General features: G+C 40.4%; 2 protein-coding genes across 5 annotated transcripts in view; both read right to left on the bottom strand.

Moving 5' to 3' along the window:
* Nucleotides 1-20,501, bottom strand: part of Senp1 (SUMO specific peptidase 1) — a 70,552-nt gene that overhangs the window by 8,734 nt on the left and 41,317 nt on the right. For all 4 annotated transcript variants that reach the window (XM_059247213.1, XM_059247214.1, XM_059247215.1 and 1 more), the window contains 4 exons: nt 15,077-15,115; nt 13,945-14,029; nt 13,231-13,386; nt 11,333-11,464 (listed from right to left, as the gene is read on the bottom strand). In XM_059247213.1, coding sequence (XP_059103196.1) covers nt 11,333-11,464; nt 13,231-13,386; nt 13,945-14,029; nt 15,077-15,115 — 412 coding nt within the window. The remainder of the gene's footprint in view (nt 1-11,332; nt 11,465-13,230; nt 13,387-13,944; nt 14,030-15,076; nt 15,116-20,501) is intronic.
* On the bottom strand, nt 5,400-6,330 carry LOC131896536 (peroxiredoxin-1). Its single transcript, XM_059247217.1, has one exon. It carries the CDS (start codon nt 6,227-6,229, stop codon nt 5,630-5,632), a length of 600 nt encoding a protein of 199 aa, XP_059103200.1. The 5' UTR covers nt 6,230-6,330; the 3' UTR covers nt 5,400-5,629.

Below are 20,501 nucleotides of genomic sequence, written 5' to 3'. Positions count from 1 at the left end.
TAATCTGCCACTAACATACTGAATAACTAATCTGCCACTAACATACTGAATAACTAATCTGCCACTAACATACTGAATAACTAATCTGCCATTAACATACCGAATAACTAATCTGCCACTAACATACCGGATAACTAATCTGCCATTAACATACCGAATAACTAATCTGCCACTAACATACTGAATAACTAATCTGCCATTAACATGTGTTTATGTGTTATGCTTTATGAATGCTTCAACAGACGATTTAATATAGCCAGTTCTCACTTACTATGAAGATCTTATTAATCATTCTCCTGACAGTATCAACAGAACAAACAGGCAGACACTAGCAGGACTTGTAGAGACCCGAGAGTCAGGAGGAAGGAGAGGCTCCCGAGGGAAGAAAAGATGGAGTGCCCTGGCAGTTCCTCTAATATTTTTGTACTAAGTGGATCCTGAGCTCAGTTCTTTTTTTTTTTTTTTTTAAAGATTTATTTATTATGTATACAGTGTTCTGTCTGCACATATCCCTGCAGGCCAGAAGAGGGCACCAGATCTCATTACAGATGGTTGTGAGCCACCATGTGGTTGCTGGGAATTGAACTCAGGACCTTTGGAAGAACAAGCAGTGCTCTTAACCTCTGAGCCATCTCTCCAGCCCCTGAGCTCAGTTCTTATTGCCCCCCATACACCCCTTTCTCCTTCTCTTCTCCCTCCCTCCACTTTCTCTTTCCTTTTCTCACTCCCTCTGCTGAAACAGGGTCTCACTCTGAAGCAGACTGGACTGAACTCACTATACAGCCCAAGCTAGGCTTGAACCCATGGAACATCTGTTTGAGACTTGAGTGCTGGGATTAAAGACGTGGCATGTGACATGACCTCGTATGTAGAGAAAATCCAGCTCCATATCCAAAGCCGTATCTGTCACGCTGCAGAGACACACTGCTTAGGTCTCTAGCAGATCTAAGCACCCAGAAAGCCAGGAGACAGACTAGGAAACCACCTGCAATAGCACAGCCATTTCACGCAGGAGCGAGGCATGGACAGTGTGAAACTGTTTGCTGCTAAAGACCTAGCAGTCAAGTCACGAGCATGACGAATCTAGATGTTCAGCTTTCTCATCTCTTGACTCCATTACTCCTTCAACAGCAAGTGTGAACGTGGTAAACTAAAATGCTTGATAGAGGAGATGCATGATTCTTTCTGTCAACAAAGCAATGTCTTCTCTAACAGTAACTATGCTGCCTGTGGTTCCTTTGGGTCCAAGACTCCCTGGTACTAAATCTTAAAAGTTACCAGGCCAAAAATTACGGCACACTTCGTTTATGTGGACAGCTAAAGCCAGGCCAGTGTCTGTCAACTGAAAGGAATGAATGGGCTAACTGAGCCACAGCCTGGAAATATGACTATGAAAACAGGCACATTTTTCAGAATGTTTTTTGAGGAATGGGAAAATGCCCCTGTCCTTTGACAAATATTTATACACCAGGATGCCAGAGCAGTGAGCCACTGTCCAGCAGCAGGGAACACTGCCAGGAACACACCCGAGCATGGTCTAGCCCAGAGAAAGGGCCTATAGATCCAGACACAGAGGCAGCTTCAGGGAAACTTCACTGAGGGCTCTAAGATGATGGGGGGCCAAGTCTGAAGACACTGTTCCGGCGGCAGCATAGACCCCGAGGAAGCAGAAGACTTAGGTCACTGTGGCTAATTCTATGTTCTGAAGCTAACTTGTTCTTAGTTATTTTAAATAATGAAAAGGAATCTAGGTACAACCAGATGGAATATTTTCAAATCTAGGTATTCAGTTTAACTGCCTGAAAATAATAATGAAAAATTTCAGCAAGCAGAGATTTCTAGATAGCAAACTACAATCTCCATTGAGAGAAAATTAACCAAAGGAATGGATAAGTTTCCTCTCAGAGAATCAGGTAGAATCTACCTAGTCTATTATGTTATCCATGTTATGCGTGTATATATATATATTATAAACATTATAAACATATATTTACTGTACCCAAGGCTACAGTACACAGGCAGATAACCTGACAGTTACTGAGAGTCAACCCTTTTTGCAGGGGCTGGCGGGTTACACATACTTTGTCAGGCAGTGAGGACTACAGGAAAAGGTGAAAGAACACGGGCAGAGAGACAAGGACAGCCGAGCAACAAAGCCAGGTAGCTCTTCTCTCCCAGGTATCTACCAGAGTGTTCACCTCTGCAATCGTTAGCTTGAAGCTTAAAAAAAAAAGCGGGGGTTGACATGGTCTACATAAGTACCCCATTTTTCAGAAGGAAAAAGTTCTAAAGACTAAACGGTTTTAAATAGTCAGGTTTTTCCTCGCTCCCTGAAAGAACCAACTATAAAGCTGGACTGACGAGAACAGAGAATCCTTTCTTCACTGCTTGTGTCTCGACCCCAGGCAAGGTGTTTTTTTTTTTTTTTTTTTTTTTTAAATGGGGAGGGAAATGGCTTCTTCCCACTAGCCAATAGTCAATTAGCTCGATGGAATGATGTGAGTGCCTTTCCATTTTCCTGTATTCCAGCAGAGGGAGTTTGGTGGCCTCCACATTCCTTCCCATTAGCTGAGAATTTGCAATCTGATATCCAGGCTGAGTTTAGATACAAGTCTCTCTCCTCAAGGGAGGAGAACTGCCAGAGTTCAACTGAGACACAATCATACTCAAAAGAAGACACACAAAGACTCGTACACGTCATCCCACAGGGGGGCCTGGGGATAAAGGAAAAGAAGCGAGCGAAGGGATCCTAGTGTTCAAGATGAGAGAGAAGCAGATGCCACCACGTGTGCCCGCTTTATGAAGACCAAGGTCCTGTCCTGCTCCGCTGAAGAGCACTCTCTGACACACAGTCGCTTGGCCCAGCAATCTTAAATCCCTTTGAAATGAGGGCTGAAGTCCACCAGTCCTGTGTCTGCTGTTTGTCTGGCCACTAAAGCACACCCGAAAACCAGTGCTGGCTTTGTTGGACCACTTGCCGCCCTCTCAGGCGCACACTCGCCGGCTGGTGCCTAACAACTGCCTTCCTGCTGTCTGAAGAGCCTTGGCCCGAGCATCTGCTTGTCTATGCAGCCTTGTCTGAGAACAGGAGAACTGTTTACAGTGTCTTTGTTCCTTTTATAGTCTATCTGATGAGTTGCCAGCCTGAAGCCGCAAAGAAGCTTCTCTTTAAAGGAAAATTCAACAGTCTTTTCTTTTTTAAATTAAAAAATGTATATTTATTTATTTTATGTATATGGGTGTTTTGCCTGAATATATGTCCATGTACCATTTGTATGTGGGTCCCCTGGAATTGAGTTACAGATGGCTGTAAGCTGCTATGTGGGTGCTTGGAAGAGAACCTGGGTCTTCTGCAAGAGCTTCCAGTGATCTTAACCACTGAACCATCTCTCCAGCTCCAGAAAACTCCTACAATATTTTCAAATGAAGACTGGGCAGAGAGATTAAGGATTTTTCCCCCTGAATGTTGACACATGACATAAATGTCGCTGGTATTTGTATCTTTTTCTTGCCCAATAAACTAGACAAATCTCGAAGTAAAACATTCTGTAGCAGTAAAGTCTTCATGTTTAACTCTTCCACGGTCACTCTCAACCCCACTGCTGGGCTGAGGAAGAAATGTCCCAACAGTCTTGGGCATGATAATACTCCTGAGCAGACACTGAGACAAGAAGAAACAAAAGAGCCCCACTTGACTATTATGATTTGGAGATCAATCAAGAGCTAGACTAATATAGAAAATACAGCTTCCCTACTGTATAGGACTTTGTCTCCTTCATGTGTACATTCAAGAACAAATGATCAGAATTACTGCTGAAGTTTTAAAGAAGGACAAGCAGGCAACACCTCCGTTTATGGAGAATTACTACTTTCCAAAGGACCTTGCCTAAGATCTTGGTTTCTCCAAGGTAGCTTGGGGAACATTCCAGAGGCCAGCTGTAAGACGGGGAAGACGCCTGTGTGTGATCCTAGAAACAACAGCTCTACTCTGATGGCTTCATTCTCATGGGTGAATCACATCTAGCCCGTCTATCATATTCCCTTATCTAACTAGCTTTATCTCTCAGTGTCTTTCCTTTTTACACAGATTATTTCTTCCCTATAAAAAAATTATTCTCAGGGTTAAGTTTTGTGGGCTGTTTCCTCTCTACTGAGCATTACCAGGATCTACCTATTTCCTGGAGAGAATTATCCACTATAACCACTATCACCCACCCCTTCCATTATGTGTGTGTGTGAGGGTGCTGAGGCTAAACCCCCAGGGCTCTGTGCAGGGTAGGCAGGAGCTCTACCACTGAGTAAATACTATGCCTGGACTTCTACTAAATACTGTGTCCTATAAGTTAGAATTCTTGACTAAAAAGCATGAGCTCCAGTTCTAGATCTCAATTCTGCCATAAAAATCCATTAACATGGTACTTCCCTATAACCTTACTTTTTTACTTTCCCACAATGAATCAAACAGGAATACTGTCTCTATATACAAGGCTACTGCAATGGTGTAGAGCTGAAAGGCATCTCTCTCTTACAAATGGTAGCTCACCTGGTCAGCTGGGGCCTCAACACACCTGCATTCTCTATGTAGACTACCTTAGTTCCTCCCTCTTCTCACACTGGCTGTGAGATTTCCCCGGACCTTTCATTCCCAAGTGAAGTCACAAATACCACATCCTAGTATTTCAGGATTATTTTACTTCGAAAACAACCGGTAATAATCAGTACGGGATTGTAAACAAAGTAGACACCCCCGCACCACCCCCCAAAAGGGGCAGACACATCGTCTTGCTCGTTTCCAGTTCGCCCATGTAAATTCATGGTTAGCAACGCTTTGGGGACTAGGCTCTTGGGAGGACAAACGAAGCAGGGACGGACGGTCACGCTGCTGCTTCACCCTGGACTGAGTTCTGCGTATCTAGCAGTTAGGGAGGGAGAGCGGAGTGCGGGAAGCCCGCTCAGCAGTATGACAGCTTTCTTCCTCCTCCTCTGACCTCCCCCAGTGCTGCTTCACGGTTTCAATGTGTCAGGAAAGTGTCTACGCATTTAGGCTGTGAAGCTTTCTGGGCAAACTGACCTCTATTACTGTGAGATTCCTATCACTGCTAACAGCTCTCACTGTAAAATAAACTTCGAATACTTTAACAGTCACTTCATTTTTTTTTAAATTAGTGCTTGTATGGTATAACTTTTCCCATCCTTTAATTCGTAAACCTATCTGTATCCTTACGTTCAGAATAGCATCTTGTATGGTTGGTGTGTGGCTCACTACAGAGCACATGGCTAACACTCCCAGGTTCTGAGTTCAATTCCTAGGAGTGCAGGGAAGGACGATTCTTTTTTTTTTTTTTTTTTTTTTTTTTTTTTTTTTTTTTTTTTTTTTTTTTTTTTTTTTTTTTTTTTTTCTCAGAGATCAAGTTTAATAGATACTAAAAAAAAAGAACAACAGGTTGATTTCTGCAACTCACAACAAACCTCAGGCTATTCCCAATAGTGGAAGAAAGGCTAACCGACCCCAGTACTGTAGGAAAGGGATGTCTTGAATCACACCACATTTTGTTTAAGCACGAATATAGAGTACAAGAAATTTTCTTCTGGCTGACCAATGCAGCCTGGCAGAAAAATGGCCCACTGCTCACTTCTGCTTAGAGAAATATTCTCTGCTCTTTTGGACATCAGGCTTGATGGTATCACTGCCAGGTTTCCAGCCGGCAGGGCACACTTCACCATGCTTGTCAGTGTACTGGAAGGCCTGCACTAGTCTCAGAATCTCATCCACAGAGCGGCCAACAGGAAGATCATTTATAGTGATCTGTCGAAGGATACCTTTATCATCAATAATAAAGAGGCCCCTGAAAGAGATACCTTCATCAGCCTTTAAGACTCCATAATCCTGAGCAATGGTACGCCTGGGATCTGATACCAAAGGAATGTTCATGGGTCCCAATCCTCCTTGTTTCTTGGGTGTATTAATCCATGCCAGATGACAGAAGTGAGAATCCACAGAAGCTCCAATCACTTGGCAATTGAGTTTCTTAAATTCTTCTGCCCTGTCACTGAAAGCAATGATCTCAGTGGGGCACACAAAAGTAAAATCAAGAGGATAAAAGAAGAATACGACATATTTTCCTTTGTATTCACTTAGGCTGATATCTTTGAATTGTCCATCTGGCATAACAGCTGTGGCTTTGAAGTTGGGGGCAGGATGCCCAATTTTTGCATTTCCTGTAGACATCTTGAAATCAGCAGGGCCGAGTCACAGGTCTCCGAGAAACACTCACGGCAAGGAAGGAAGACGACGCCCGAGACGTGCGCGGGGTGCAGCTTTTATAACCCACGAAGGACGATTCTTATAGACAATCTTCTTTTACCCAGTCTAACAATCTCTACTTTGAAACCCAATGCTTTCTTATTTCTTTCACTTACATTTGTCCAATATGATAGCAACTAGCCAAGGTTAATTTATGACTATTACAAATGAAGATGTAAAATTTATAGCCTACTTCAAAGAGGAAGTAAAATAACTCATTAATATTTTAATATGGACTATAAGCCAAAAATGACATATTTTGGATATACCTGGGTTAAATAAAACATTAAATTAGAGTTAACTTTTAATAGTTCTTTTTCTTTTCTTCTTTCTAGTGCTAGAGGTCCAAGCCAGGGCCTCATGCGTGCAAAGCAAGCATTCTACCAACTGGACCACATCTAGCCCCTCTCTAAAAATGGCTACCACTCAATTTAAAGTAAGATACACGGCTCACATTGTAGCGCTACCGGACAGGGCTGGTCTAGATCATTTTGATTTGATACTGATAAGGCTGAGTTAAATCTACTACCAGACTCATTTTTATGTTCATAGCATTTCTTCTTTTTTATCTTTTTTCCTTCTTTTGGATCTTTGAATTGCACTTTAGCTTATAACTATACTTTTGCTTTTGTTTTTCAGTCACTGCTCTAGATTTGAATTATGTAGGTCTTTATCCTTAGGTTATCAGTCTATGTTCATAACATTATACTACTACATATAGAAGGGAGAATCTGATGGTAGTTAGCATGAACTTCAATTCTGTTTTCTCCTTTGTGCTACAATTATCAAACATCTACTTCTTACATAAGTTCCACTAAGACAATGCAGCTGAGTGCTGCTTTAGTCAACGTTCTGTTAAGAGATGAGAACACTCCCAATCTCTTCACGCCTTTGCAGACTCATTTTCACTTGATGTTTTTGTGCCTGAAGGACAAGTAACACGTCTTCAGTACCTGTCTGCTGGCAATGGTCTATCAGCACTATGTAAGAAAGCATGGCTTTCAGCAGGCTGCTAGACAGCTTACTGAGTAACGGTGCTCGCTGCCAAACCTGACACCCTGGGTTCAATCCCTGGGACCCACAGGTGGAAGGAGAGAAGCAATTCCCGGCAGTCTTCTTTGACTTCGCATGCATTCTGGTATGTGCACACGCGCACACATTACAAGGGATAAGAAGTAAAGGAGAGAAGAGCCTACTCGGAAAGGATATTTACGATAATGTTTGTCCTCTATGTCTCAGGGCCTGTGTGGATCCTAACAAATTATTCTTTGTCCCTCTGCACTTAATGTGTCTGTGTCTGTCTGTCTGTCTGTCTGTCTCTGCACTGATTAGTTTTCTCTTTAGTGCTGGTATTTGGCTAAAATTATCCATTTTAGCATGACATTCTTCTACTCTGGATATCTTAAATTTCATAGATGTCAGTTCCTGGCTTCAAGTTCAGGACACCTTCCATCGCTAGTTCTTAAACAGTTTTTTATAGACATTGCTAATGCCTCTGGGACTCCAATCGCAAACTCAGGCTGCTTAACAACATCCTGGGACTCACTGGCGATCCTGCCATCTTTCTTTTTCCATGCTTCAACTTGGGTGTCTATTGCCGTATCACACCACGTTTTTATAAACTATAGCATGTACCCCCTTTATCTCACTGCTCTCAGGGACCACTGCTGTACCTCCACACCAGGTTTTTATAAACTATAGCGTACCCCCTTTATCTCACTGCTCTCAGGGACCACTGCTGTATTACCTTCATGCAATGCATGAAAATTGTTGGTTTTTTTTCTTTCTTTTTTAGTATACTAGGGAAGTTGAAAGGGTAAACCTTTCCCTTTCACAATATCCTGAACAGAAGCAAAACCAGTTTTATCTGTACAAATACCTAAATTATTTCCATGTATTTCTAAATTTATTTAATGATCTATAAAACAATGCCCAAGGGGCTGGAGAGCTGGCTCAGCAGTTAAGAGCATGGGTTCCAGAGGACCCAGGTTCAATTCCCAGCACCCACATAGTGGCTCATAAGAGTCTCTAACTCCAGTCTCAAGGAATCCAGCACCCTCTTCTGGTCTCTGGGCACTAAACATGTGTAGTGCACAAACATCTATTCAGGAAAAACACCTACACACATAAAATAAAATAAAATAAAATAAAAATTTATCTTACAGTTTAAAAAACAAAAACAAACAATGCTCAGGCCTTCAAAGAAGCAAAAAAGATAAAAACAAAAACAAACAAACAAAAAAAAACAATTAACCTAAAACAGCCCTCTTATCAGAATGATTAACACAGACTCTTAAAGTTGAATGATTTTAGAAGTCATGTAAGTCAATCTCTAGGATTTAGTAATTGTTGGTACTGACATCCATTTGAAAATGCTTGTTTCTTCATGCCTACTTTCCATCTACTTCTGCAGGTATGTTTTCTCTTTCCTCTTTCTTCTTTTTAGACATTATTAATGACTGATTTACTGATCCAGAATAGAAATTCTCACCTACAGTATCAATTTTATCAGTCCTTTATAGTACCTGGTCTTTACAGGGTAGTCTGTTTCCAAAGTCTGTTTTTGAGAAGTTTGGTTTCCTAATGTGGCAGTAAAAATCTCAAATTAGTTCTCTGAAGCTATACAGAATTTAATAAGTTCATTTTTGAAAATCTACTGAATAAACAGGCATGAAGTTCTATTTTTCTTTTTAAAAAGAGATCAAGGGCCAGGAGTGGTGGTTCATGCCTTTAATCCTAGCACTGTGGAGGCAAGGGCAGGTGGATCTCTGAGTTCAAGGTTAGTTTAGTCTACATAGTTCCAGAATAGTCAGGGCTATGTAGAACTGTGTCTCAAAAAAAAAAAAAAAAAGAAAAAAAAGAAAAGAAAATAGCATATAGCTTTATAGATATCCCAAATACAGGATTTTTGGATTTTATTTATTTTTATTATTACACTTATTTATTTACATGTATGTATGGACACAGATGCACATGGCAGACATGAGTGGAGGTCAGAGGACAATTTGTGGCAGTTGGTTCTCTTCTACTCTGTGGGTCTTGGGGATCAAATGCAGTCACCAGCCTTGGCAGCCAACAACTCTGCTTGCTTGGCCATCTTGCTGGCCCTGGGTTTCCCTCTTCCCTCCCTTCCTTTCTTCTGGAGAACTGAGGATTTTATTTTCTTTAAAAACTAAATCTGATTCCTTTCTTTACCTAGCTTTTATTTTACTTTTTCCAGGGTAAGAATAATTTATGAGTTACCTTATTTACAGAGAATTTTAATATATCCTAGAATACTGACAGGACACACAAAACAAAAATGGTTATTTACAAGAATATTTATTTGAGAGAATAGAATTGAAAAAATATAATTGAAAAAGAAAAGTATCTGTAAAATAAATATCAGAATTTAAGCATATTTAATAGTTCATCAAAATGTTGGCCATTTAAGCCTAAGAAATATGATACTTTAAAATTGGTGCTTCTTAAAATAGTTCTTGTTATTATCTTGAAAGTATGACTTTCCACCTGCTTTGAAAGTTAATACTCTGAACTCAGAAGAAAAGCACTCCTCCCAACATTCTAGGCAGGTGTGGTAGGGATAAGGAGAAGGACTCTCTCCTCCCCAAATCTGTCCTAAATCATGTCATTGCCATTAACTCTCCATGCTCCAACTCCAGCCTCTGGTGGGTCTGGGGAAGGGAAAACAGGCCCTGATGAATGCTGCCTCTGTAAGGAATCTCTCTGAGCAAACTGCCACAGTAGAGGGCAAGAATTCAGCTCATATCCTACTCACTGCTGCCCCCTAGGCTCTGCCCGATTTATAACCAACAGGCTACAGTCCTTTTGGAATAACTGACTTCCTTCTCCAGCAGTGGCAGGAAAAAGAGAAATGGTAAATGATTATAGACCAAAAATAATTTATAAGAGAACATTTTTGATTACTGTTGACTTTTTTTCCTCGTTAATTTGGTGAGCTCTTCTCCATTACAATTTAATCCAGTGTTCTATTACCCGAGGAGCCAAAAGATATGAGTGAGGTTTCTAACAGACATCAAATCATGTGTTCCTTATCATTGCTAGTCAAAATAGTACTCAAGGAGTGAGAGGCCCCTGAAATTCTTTTCTTCTAGACTACACACCGCCACAGACAATGGAGCAGTTCCGCTGGCCCCGAGGAAATCAATATCTTGGGCACGATGCATGGTCTTAAGTTCTATACATCGAATCCCACAACAGATCCAATTCAAGACTCTGAGGCAGTGGCCTACAGTGACCACCGGTGCCTGGGTTGAGCCCCACTCTGCTAGTTACTGTAACATCTATGACCTTGGGAATTTCTTCATCTTCCTGTGCTTTGTTTTTTCACATGCTCAACTTGTCATATGCACATAATAATAAATAAAAAGTAGGAGTAAATCCTTCTAAAGTAAAATAGGTTTCTAAAAGTCTAGGGTGAAGACAGGTCAATTTAAAGATCATGCCTTAATTACTCTATTTAATTGGAACTGGGAGGTGCAGTCATTCCCCCTCTTGCTACATATCAACAACATAAAAACAATTTAATGTTTTTACTATCATCTTTAAAAACATCATGAACAAATGAAGGCTACTTCAGAAAGCTTATCACGAACAATGTAAGTAACCTAAAGCCAGGAGACGAGGAAAAGGAAGTAGACCTGTTTCCCGCCTAGAGATCCCAAGTATTCCCTCATGCTGCAGACAGGTCAGACATTAAATATTTGCTCAGCTATATGAACTGCAGAGCAGGAGCCTTAAGCCGAGTGAGAATACCTCTGTGTGAACAGCCTTTCCCTCAGTATGTACAACAGCAGATGAAATCAGGAGCACTTAGCCTGTAAAGCACACAGAAGCATTTCAGAAGGCCTCCCTTCTCCGCACCACATTTGTTCATACAAAGAGGCCTGGGAGAGGGGTTCAGATGCAGGTGTCATCTAAACCACATTTGGAGAAACAGTGAGATGATGCCCTTAGTTTTCATTTAATATTTACTTACTATTTGCATATAAGTAAGTGCAAGATTACCTCATCGTTGAGCCAATTTAGATGGTTTAGAGTTTGAATATCTTTGCGTGTAATGGTCAAGCGGAACGCTTCACTGAGGACTTCATCTTGGTTACCATTACGAAATACATTCTTTATTTCTTTCTCCATTTCCTAAAACAAAAGATCAAACATAATGGTTTGGCTTCTCACCAGTCCCCAGACTGTACTTACGATAGTCAACTACCGAAGGTTTACCATGGTCTGTTTACATCATCTAACATTTTCTTCCTGGTTACTCCCTCCCACCCTCCTAGTCCTCTCTTTCTTTTTCACACAGTGTGCAGATTCTGGTTTCCTATCAGCTCCTGAGGACTTTAATAACCTTTGCTCAAATCTTCCAAGCTCTTTAAAAGGCTTCTTTACGTTTTATATTTCTAGTTCAAACGGTTCCTCAAGAAACAGAAGCTGACACAAAGGTGCCATGGAGTCAAAGGGAGCACCTTTTAGTCAGATGCACTTTTCACAGACTGTATTTCATTTTACTTTAAAGGTAAACTATGGAATTAGTACAACTATAAGATGGGATGGTCACTGGTTACACGTAGTTCTTTTTCGTATTAATGGTGCTGGCAATCAAATGCAGGGCCCAGGGCCTTGTACGAGTGAAGCAAACTTGCTATAGCCACCAAGTGCATCCCAGGTCCAACAGTGTTTTGAAAGAGGTGTGAATGAAGACACGGATTTTAAAACACAGACTTCTAAGTATCTTCCAAAACGTTCACAATGATTACTGCTTAAAAAGAAACATTGCCGGGCGGTGGTGGCACATGCCTTTAATCCCAGCACTTGGGAGGCAGAACCAGGTGGATCTCTGTGAGTTCGAGGCCAGCCTGGGCTACCAAGTGAGTCCCAGGAAAGGCGCAAAGCTACCCAGAGAAACCCTGTCTCGAAAAACCAAAAAAGAAACATTACAAAAACAATGTATGGAAGTGTCATAATGAAACCCATTTCTTTGTATGCTAATTAAAAAATAAGACAAAACAAAAACACAAAAAGAAATAGTACTTCTCAGCTCACAATGTGCTATCAAATGATTTCCTATGTGAGCCTGGGGGTGCAACCAGTATGTACGAAGTGGTGAGCTCAATTCAAAACACACCAAAATCTCCCAAGCCAAACCCAGTAACAAAAATTATTTTTTGAAATATAATATATAAATGTACTACATGCTTTTTCACTGAAGTTGCTAAAACCCATCCATAATCATCTTAACAATTTTTAATCATTTTTATAAGTAAACATTGGTGCATAATACAAATAAAAGTATAGCTATACAAATACAATTAAAATGTAGATACTCTACTGAATTATGTTTGGAACTGCCCATAGCATCCTTTCTAAACAAAAAGCAATTGTAGATTTTTTTTTTTTTCAAGACAGGATTTAATTATGTGGCTCCGGCTGGCCTGGAACATCTATGTAGACCAGGCTGGCCTCAAATGCAGAAATCCACTTGCCTCTTCCTTTGGTGTGCTGGGATTAAAGGTGTGTGCCACTACACTATACTGTAGGAATTTTCTTTCTTTCCTCTTTCTTTTCTTTCTTTCTTTCTTTCTTTCTTTCTTTCTTTCTTTCTTTCTTTCTTTCTTTCTCTTTCTTTCCTTCCTTCCTTCCTTCCCTTCCTTCCTTTTACTTTCCTTCCTTTCCTTTCCTTCTTTCCTTCCTTCCTCCCTCCCTCCCTCCCTCCCTTTTTCTCTCTCTTTTTGATTTTTTGAGACAGAGTTTCTTTGTGTAACAGCTCTGGCTGTCCTGGAACTTGCTTTGTAGACCAAGCTGGTTTCAAACTCACAGAGATCCACCTGCCTCTGCCTGTCGAGTGCTGGGATTAAAGGTGTGCGCCACCACCACCCAGTTGTAATTTTCAGTGTGTATTTTACCTCTGTAATTTCAGGAAATTCGTCTTCACTATCAGTTAGCTGGTGACTTTTTTTCACGGTTTCCTGGGTGGCTGTGACAGGAATCTCCTTTTCAAGAGGTACACGAAGGTGCAGTTCTATGGAATCGAGGACTGCATGTTCCTGTTCCTGCAATCTCTGGAGACAGAACTTTACAATAAGCAGGACAAAGAAATCGACCACTGGACTTCTGTGAGGTGAGTCAGTCTGGCACATAAGCCATTTACAATAAATGCTATGCTACTACATGAGCGCACAGCCATCACTCAAGCACAGCTAACCCCCAACAGTTTCAACCTGGGTGTGCTATTTATTTCATAGTCTTTTTCAAAAAACATTTCATCTATTTTTATTTTATTTTTATTATTTTTTAAATTTATTTACTATGTATACAGTGTTCTGCCTACATATATGGCTACAGGCCAGAAGAGGGCACCAGATCTCATTACAGATGGTTGTGAGCCACCATGTGGTTGCTAGGAATTGAACTCAGGACCTTTGCAAGAGCAGTCAGTACTCTTAACCGCTGAGCCATCTCTCCAGCCCCTATTTTTATTTTTTATGTGTGAGTCCTCTGCCTGCATGTACGCATGTGCACCAAGTGGGTGCCTGGTTTCTGAGGAGGCCAAAGAGGGTGCCAGATCCCCCGTGACTGAAGCTGCTGATGGCTGTGGCCACCTCGGCGGTCCTCCTCACCTGGTTTTGAAGCTGCAGTGCCAGTGCCTTCTGCTCTTCAATCTGGCGGAATCTCTCCCGGGCTCGAGAGTCATAGACACTCGTTCTAGAAAACAAACGAGCAGCAGCATCATACCTGCATCGCAGCCAGACCATACCCGACCGCGCCTCTGCAATCACTGTGGTAACCAGCATTATAGAGCTCACACTGTATACAGACTCACTCAGACCTCAGCACACTTACGTTTTTAAGACACAGTAAAACAACGTGGTTATTTAAACTATTCTATCACGCTTACTGGAGTAATTTAAGTATAACAGGTGTGACTTCTGTGGGTATTTGTAAATAAATAGTCTCATTCAAAAGCGTGTGTCTTAAGAAGGCTGGTGTGAGGAAAGCTGAACTCTAGAAATTCAAAAGCAGAACTGAGCCCCAGAGAAAACAGCATATTGTCAAGGCTACAGCTAAATACTGTGTATTTAGACTCACAAAGACCAGGGGCTAAGGAAAACTGAAAAGGTTTTGGTGCTTTAAACTAAATGCTTTCAATGATTTCTTAGACTCCCTAACAACTCAAGTGTCTATCTAATGACAAAATAAAGGCATCTACTTTCCTTTATGCAGCATTAACTTTGGAAGAGTTCCCAATTCGATCTGGCTTCAGCAGTCGTTACACAGTTGAGAAATCTGAAAACAGAAATCTCCTAACAGGCTGGAGAGATGGCTCAGTGGTTAAGAACCGCAGAGGTTTGGGTTCAGTTCCCAGTACCCATATGAAGGCTCACAATGTAACTCTTGTTCCAGGAGATCCTGTACCCTCTTCACAAGACGCACACACATACATGCAGGCAAAACACTCATACACATCAAATAAAAATACATAAAACCTGAAAAAAACAAACTACTGTAACTCTAAGAGAATCTTAAAAACCCAATAAATACTTGAAGAGTACAAATAGGCAATTCTTTTTGTTTTGGTTTTTGGTTGTTCCAGATAGGGTTACTCTGTGTGTCCCTGGCTGTCCTGGAACTCTCTCTGTAGCAAATAGGTAATTCTTATTGAGTAAAAACAATTAGGATAATCTGAGTTGTTTAATTTCCTTCTAAATGAAAATAAAATGAGAAGAAAAAATATCAAAAACAATGACTTACAATTCTTTGATCCATAGCTCTGCCTGGAAGAAAGCAGGACTACAGACGGGGAAAGAAAATAAACAGGAGTTAAGGGGAGATTCAAATACTTTCACCAACAAAAGCGATCACTTAAACCGTTTGTAAAACTACTTTGCAATTATGGAATAAAAGATATCCAACTGACACAAAGTAACTTGCTGCGGGCCACAGGACTGTATCATAAGAACTCAGCTGGTTATGGCAAAGTCACTATATATCAGCTGTATTCTGTTGTGAAAATCATGTGTGCCTTCATAGTTTACCCAATAGACTTTTCCTAGAAGGGCTAATAGTGTGGACTGATCACTCTCTGGACATACACATTCCAAGAATTTGGAGAACAGCCTCAGGAAAGGCTTTCTCTGGAATCAGATATCTCCCTTAGCCACTTTCAAGGACTAACAGGAGACACCGCCTAGGTTGACGCCCACTTCCAAGGACTAACAGCCCACATGCAAGTCTCCTGACTTAAGGGAAATGCCACAAGGAGACACCACCTAGGTGAGGTAGATGTTAAGTAACAGCTTTACACAATTTAGCTCAGACCCTCCCTTTTTATATCGGGACTTCCAGGGCACAGGACGGAGAAGAGAAAAGAGAATGGAAGAACTAGATGGGTAAGAACTTGAGAGGAACAAACTGAGATGGGGAAGAACTAGACTGAAGGGCTAGAAGAGAGTACTAGAGGGACAAGATGGAAGATGAGGAAGAGCCAGATGGGGAAGAACAAGATGAGGAAGAGCCAGATGAGAGAGAGAAGGAGATGGGAGAGGAGCTGATAGGGGAAAGAACTAGATGGATGAGAACCTAGAAGGGACAGAACTAAGATGAAAGAATTAAGATAGAACCTAGAGGGGACAGTAGATGAATAGAGAGAGAAATCAGGCAAGAAAGGAGCTAGACATGAGAGCAGAATAGAAGCTGTATATAGAGAGAACTATCACAGAATAATAAAGTGTATGAACTAAGGAGTTTCATGTACATAGATTCATTTCTTCTCATCAAAGATTAATTATCAGCTGGTTGTAGATTCTTCCCGGACCCTGGGAGGGGATTGTCGAGGGGCTGAACCCCTATAGTCCCCGATACCTGGCGCCACGAACAGATCTAACTCGTCAGTCCTCACCGAAGGATGCTGCAGATCCCAGGGACACCGACCCCCCGTTTGGAGTGGTGAGTAGCTATGAATACCCCCCCAAATAGAAACAGCTTCTGATAGAAGTTACAGGACATAGGCTTAAGACAAAAGGCACTTCAGTCAGCTCCAATCAGTTTACAGGCTTAGATAAGGAAGCAACAGACTATCTTAATTCCATAAAGCCCCCTAAAAAATGTAAGGAAAGATTTAGGAGACCCCTAAAAGCTGCCAACCTTAAGAAATTGATTTACCGGCAGACTATGATAAGCGGCAGAAATTCTAACCCCTCCCTTTTAGGGAGAAACCTGCTGTTACTTCATTCAGGGTCTTACAAGGAGGTAACACGATATTATCACACTATAAGACCTGCTGAGTGCTTAAACTAGAGCTATGAAGTTCACTATGTTCTCCATACTAGCATCAGTGTCCTGCTACAAACAGCCTTTCTTGCTAAAATTAACTGAAATCCAAAGGCTAACTTGAGCTGTAAACTTCTAATTGCTAACTAGAAGCTCGATTCATCAGTCAGCCTTCATTTAAATAACTATGCAAGCCTCACAGCCAGAGCCGGTTTGAAAACTAATGGCAACTCCCAGCTCTCCTAAAAAAGTGTTCTTTTCTCTTTCCTCTTTGGGTTGACTTTTAAGTTCTTGGTAATTTACAAAAATCTTGGCCAAGTACAAGAACTTCAGTTAACCCATTTCAAAAAAACAGGTCCTGGTTAGGGGACGCCCTACTACCACCTCTATGGATTCATCAGACCCCCAAAGACGGTTAGGGATTGGAATCCTAAACATCTGCCTTCTCTCTGAACCTAACTATCTGCTATCTGCATCTAAGCTCACTTCCGCCTTTGAGTCGTCTCCACCCTTCTCCCCACCTTGCCACTCCCGGTGGCTGTCTGGCTTGATAGGGACTGGACAAACCGGCTGCAACTGCTATTTTAAAAAAAATTCTCCCCCGTTTTAGTTTGGGCCTTTTACTGTGCTTATCTCATTTCATGATACACCTTAAGGGATTTATTAAATTGTTACTCTTCTCATATATACTATATTTTTGAATAAGAGTTCCTGTTTCTATATTAAAATAACTTCAGTACAAACTTAATATTTTTAAGGCTAAACCTGACAGGTATAAAACCTAAGTTCTAAGTTTAGAGATAATTATCAGGATACAAATGAAAACTTGATCATCATAAATGATCAAATTCTCTAATGTATACAAAATCATATTTATATACATGCTATGTATGCTAAATTTCATATAATTAATTCATTACTTAGCCCCCTAACATTTAAAAGTTTAAGCTTTGGACAAAACTGCCATAACCCTTATTGCCAGGGTTTTGTCCAAACTATGCTTTGAGATAATTTAGATTATATTTCCATTTACCAGGTTTAAAGATAATTTGTCTTACTATGCAATTTCAAGTAAAAGATAGCTAACCTAACAGATTTCAAAATGACCTTTTACTGTTCCTTTATTAAAAGAAATTCACTTTACATTGGCTATTCTCAATAATCAATCACTTATTTCTCCTGACACATTTAATACATAGATGCTTTTGGATGTAAAGTTTTTATAGGGATATAAAGGTTTAGATATAGAGAATGTTTAGGAAAGTTAAAAAATAACTTATGATATATGAATTGCCAGTTATTAGGATAGATCAATGTAACACATAAACGTCTAGATATGCTATAAATGATACATAAATCTCAGTAATAACCTAGAGATACTGAGGATGTATTCCTGTTAGATCTATGGATAAAGTTTTTATTGAGGTCTGAGATATATAAGCTTTAGGAATGGACTTATATGCCTTAACACAAGAGTCTGTGGACCTCCCCAGAGGGGACACTGGGGCGAAATATAGGCTGTAACTCCTCTGCTGTACAAGGTATAAAAATTGTCCCAGTAAAGGTTGATCCTGACTTTACTAAAGAAATTAAGATTATTATACAACCCTCTACAAAAACAATTCAGATTCATGCAGAGCAGCGCCTAAGGGAGCTGCTGGTGTGGATTCCAGTGATATGACCTTCTCGGTTCAGGAAATTAAATATTCCAAACCAACTAAACACTTAAAATACAGGGAAAGAAGATAATTGGCTTGCTAGACATAAGCACGGTTGTTTCTTATATTTCAGGAAAAGATTTGCCAAGTACTTAAGACTATTACTCCTTCATCTCTTTTTTTTTAATTTTTTTTTTATTTTAAGATTTATTTATTTATTATGTATACAGTGTTCTGTCTGCATATATCCTTGCAGGCCAGAAGAGGGCACCAGATCTCATTATAGATGGTTGTGAGCCACCATGTGGATGCTGGGAATTGAACTCATGACCTCTGGAAGAACAGCCAGTGTCCTTAACCTCTGAGCCATCTCTCCAGCCCCTCCTTCATCTCTTATAGGCCGAGGTCAACCTAATATTATTACTAGCAGCTCAAAAATATTAAGATGGTCAGATAGATAAAATTATGACATATTCTGCCCATATGTCATCCTCCATACCTACCACACTATGGGAAAGAGACATACTGTAACAAATGGATATACCATTAGTCTCTGCTATGAACTAATATCATCTCCAATGCATTAGATGGGTTTTAAACTTCAAGGAACTTGAGTAAACAAGCTCAAGGCATAATTGAGCCCATTATTCCAGAAATCATAAATGACAGACATGGCCTAGGTTATCAGGATTTGTCCTAGGAGCCACTATCCCCCTCACTGCTGACCACATTTCAGGAAAATCTGATGCTCCTATCTGGGTTAAGCAATGACATTTAAATGCTGAGAGAATTGTAATTGCTACCTGTCTGATGGAGGAAAAACTTAAATATTGGTCATATAAAGCCCCCACCAGCCCTTAAATCACCCCAATATCTTTTTATTTAGGAAAATCAGGCTTATAGACTGTTACAAGACCTTAAGAAATTAAATAAAATTTATTAAAGCCAAGGGAAATCTCACAGCCTGGCTTGCCATCTCCCACGGCCATCCACGGAAATCAAAAAAAAAATAATCGTCATAGATATAAAGATTGTCAGCATTTCACCTTTAGCTTGCCTACTCACCCTGCCATGATGGAGGCCAAAGCTGATATACAGAGCAGGAAATGGGAGTTCTGTTTACCCAGGACTCATTCATTGAACAGAGTTCCTCCTTTTATATATACAGATTAACTATCAGAACTGTCAATTATAGCTTCCTTACAATCCCCCAACCTATATGTATCTATATATGTATATACATATATCTTACAATACATTTATTGCACAGATGATATTATAGTTATATCAAACTATGAAACTTATGAGTCTATAGATTGGCAGATAGCTCTACAGCATATACTGGCACCTTTTCTTATGTCTGTCCAACAATTACAAATTCTCTCCCTAGGAAGCTCACCCACAAGGCTTACATCCTTATGATTTATAGTTATAAGAAGTAATACACCATTTATTTCACTGCTTTTCAATTTTAAGAATGCCTAGAGCTCATATATAGACAATGGCCTTACATATACTCCAAGAGCTCTCAAGAACTGGTGCTTAATTTTTCCCATCTCCCACTCCAGGCATTCCTTATTACTCCCAGGCCAAGACATAAAGTTACACCTAAGCCTCTACGCTCTTCTCACTGGTATTTGAAAAGTCCTGATGTTTTCATACTGTCAGGAAGAGGATATGCTTACATGTCTTCACAGGACATTGACCGGTCTTTATGAATCCTGGATCGCCTGGTCACACCATATACTAGGCAGCTGCAGGACAAAGGTGCTCTAAAGCTGCCAGACTGAATACAGGCTGTTATTTACCTCTAGATTCTTAAATATTGAGTTTTGAATATGAATAAATTGATACAAATCCAGATCCTTTTGATGAACTGTTCATCAATGATATAAAACTTATAGAAATATTAGAAGTAATAATTCTGTTCTAAATACATTTTATTAATATTTGTCAAAAGATAAATGAGACTTGAGAGATGTATAAATGACACATTTCAGATTTCATTCTCTGGCTATCCTGATGTTTTGTTGAGGCTCCAAGGATTCATAATTTTGCTCTGACAAAATTTACTACTGTTATATTGCTAACATGTCTAAGATTTTGTCTATTAAGAAGGTTCATATAGCCGGGTGGTGGTGACGCACGCCTTTAATCCCAGCACTCGGGAGGCAGAGCCAGGCGGATCTCTGTGAGTTCGAGGCCAGCCTGGTCTCCAAAGCAAGTTCCAGGAAAGGCGCAAAGCTACA

Source organism: Peromyscus eremicus, chromosome 20 (genome assembly GCF_949786415.1).
Source record: "Peromyscus eremicus chromosome 20, PerEre_H2_v1, whole genome shotgun sequence".
NCBI classification, from domain to species: domain Eukaryota; kingdom Metazoa; phylum Chordata; class Mammalia; order Rodentia; family Cricetidae; genus Peromyscus; species Peromyscus eremicus.
This window is presented reverse-complemented; position numbering and strand designations above follow the sequence as displayed.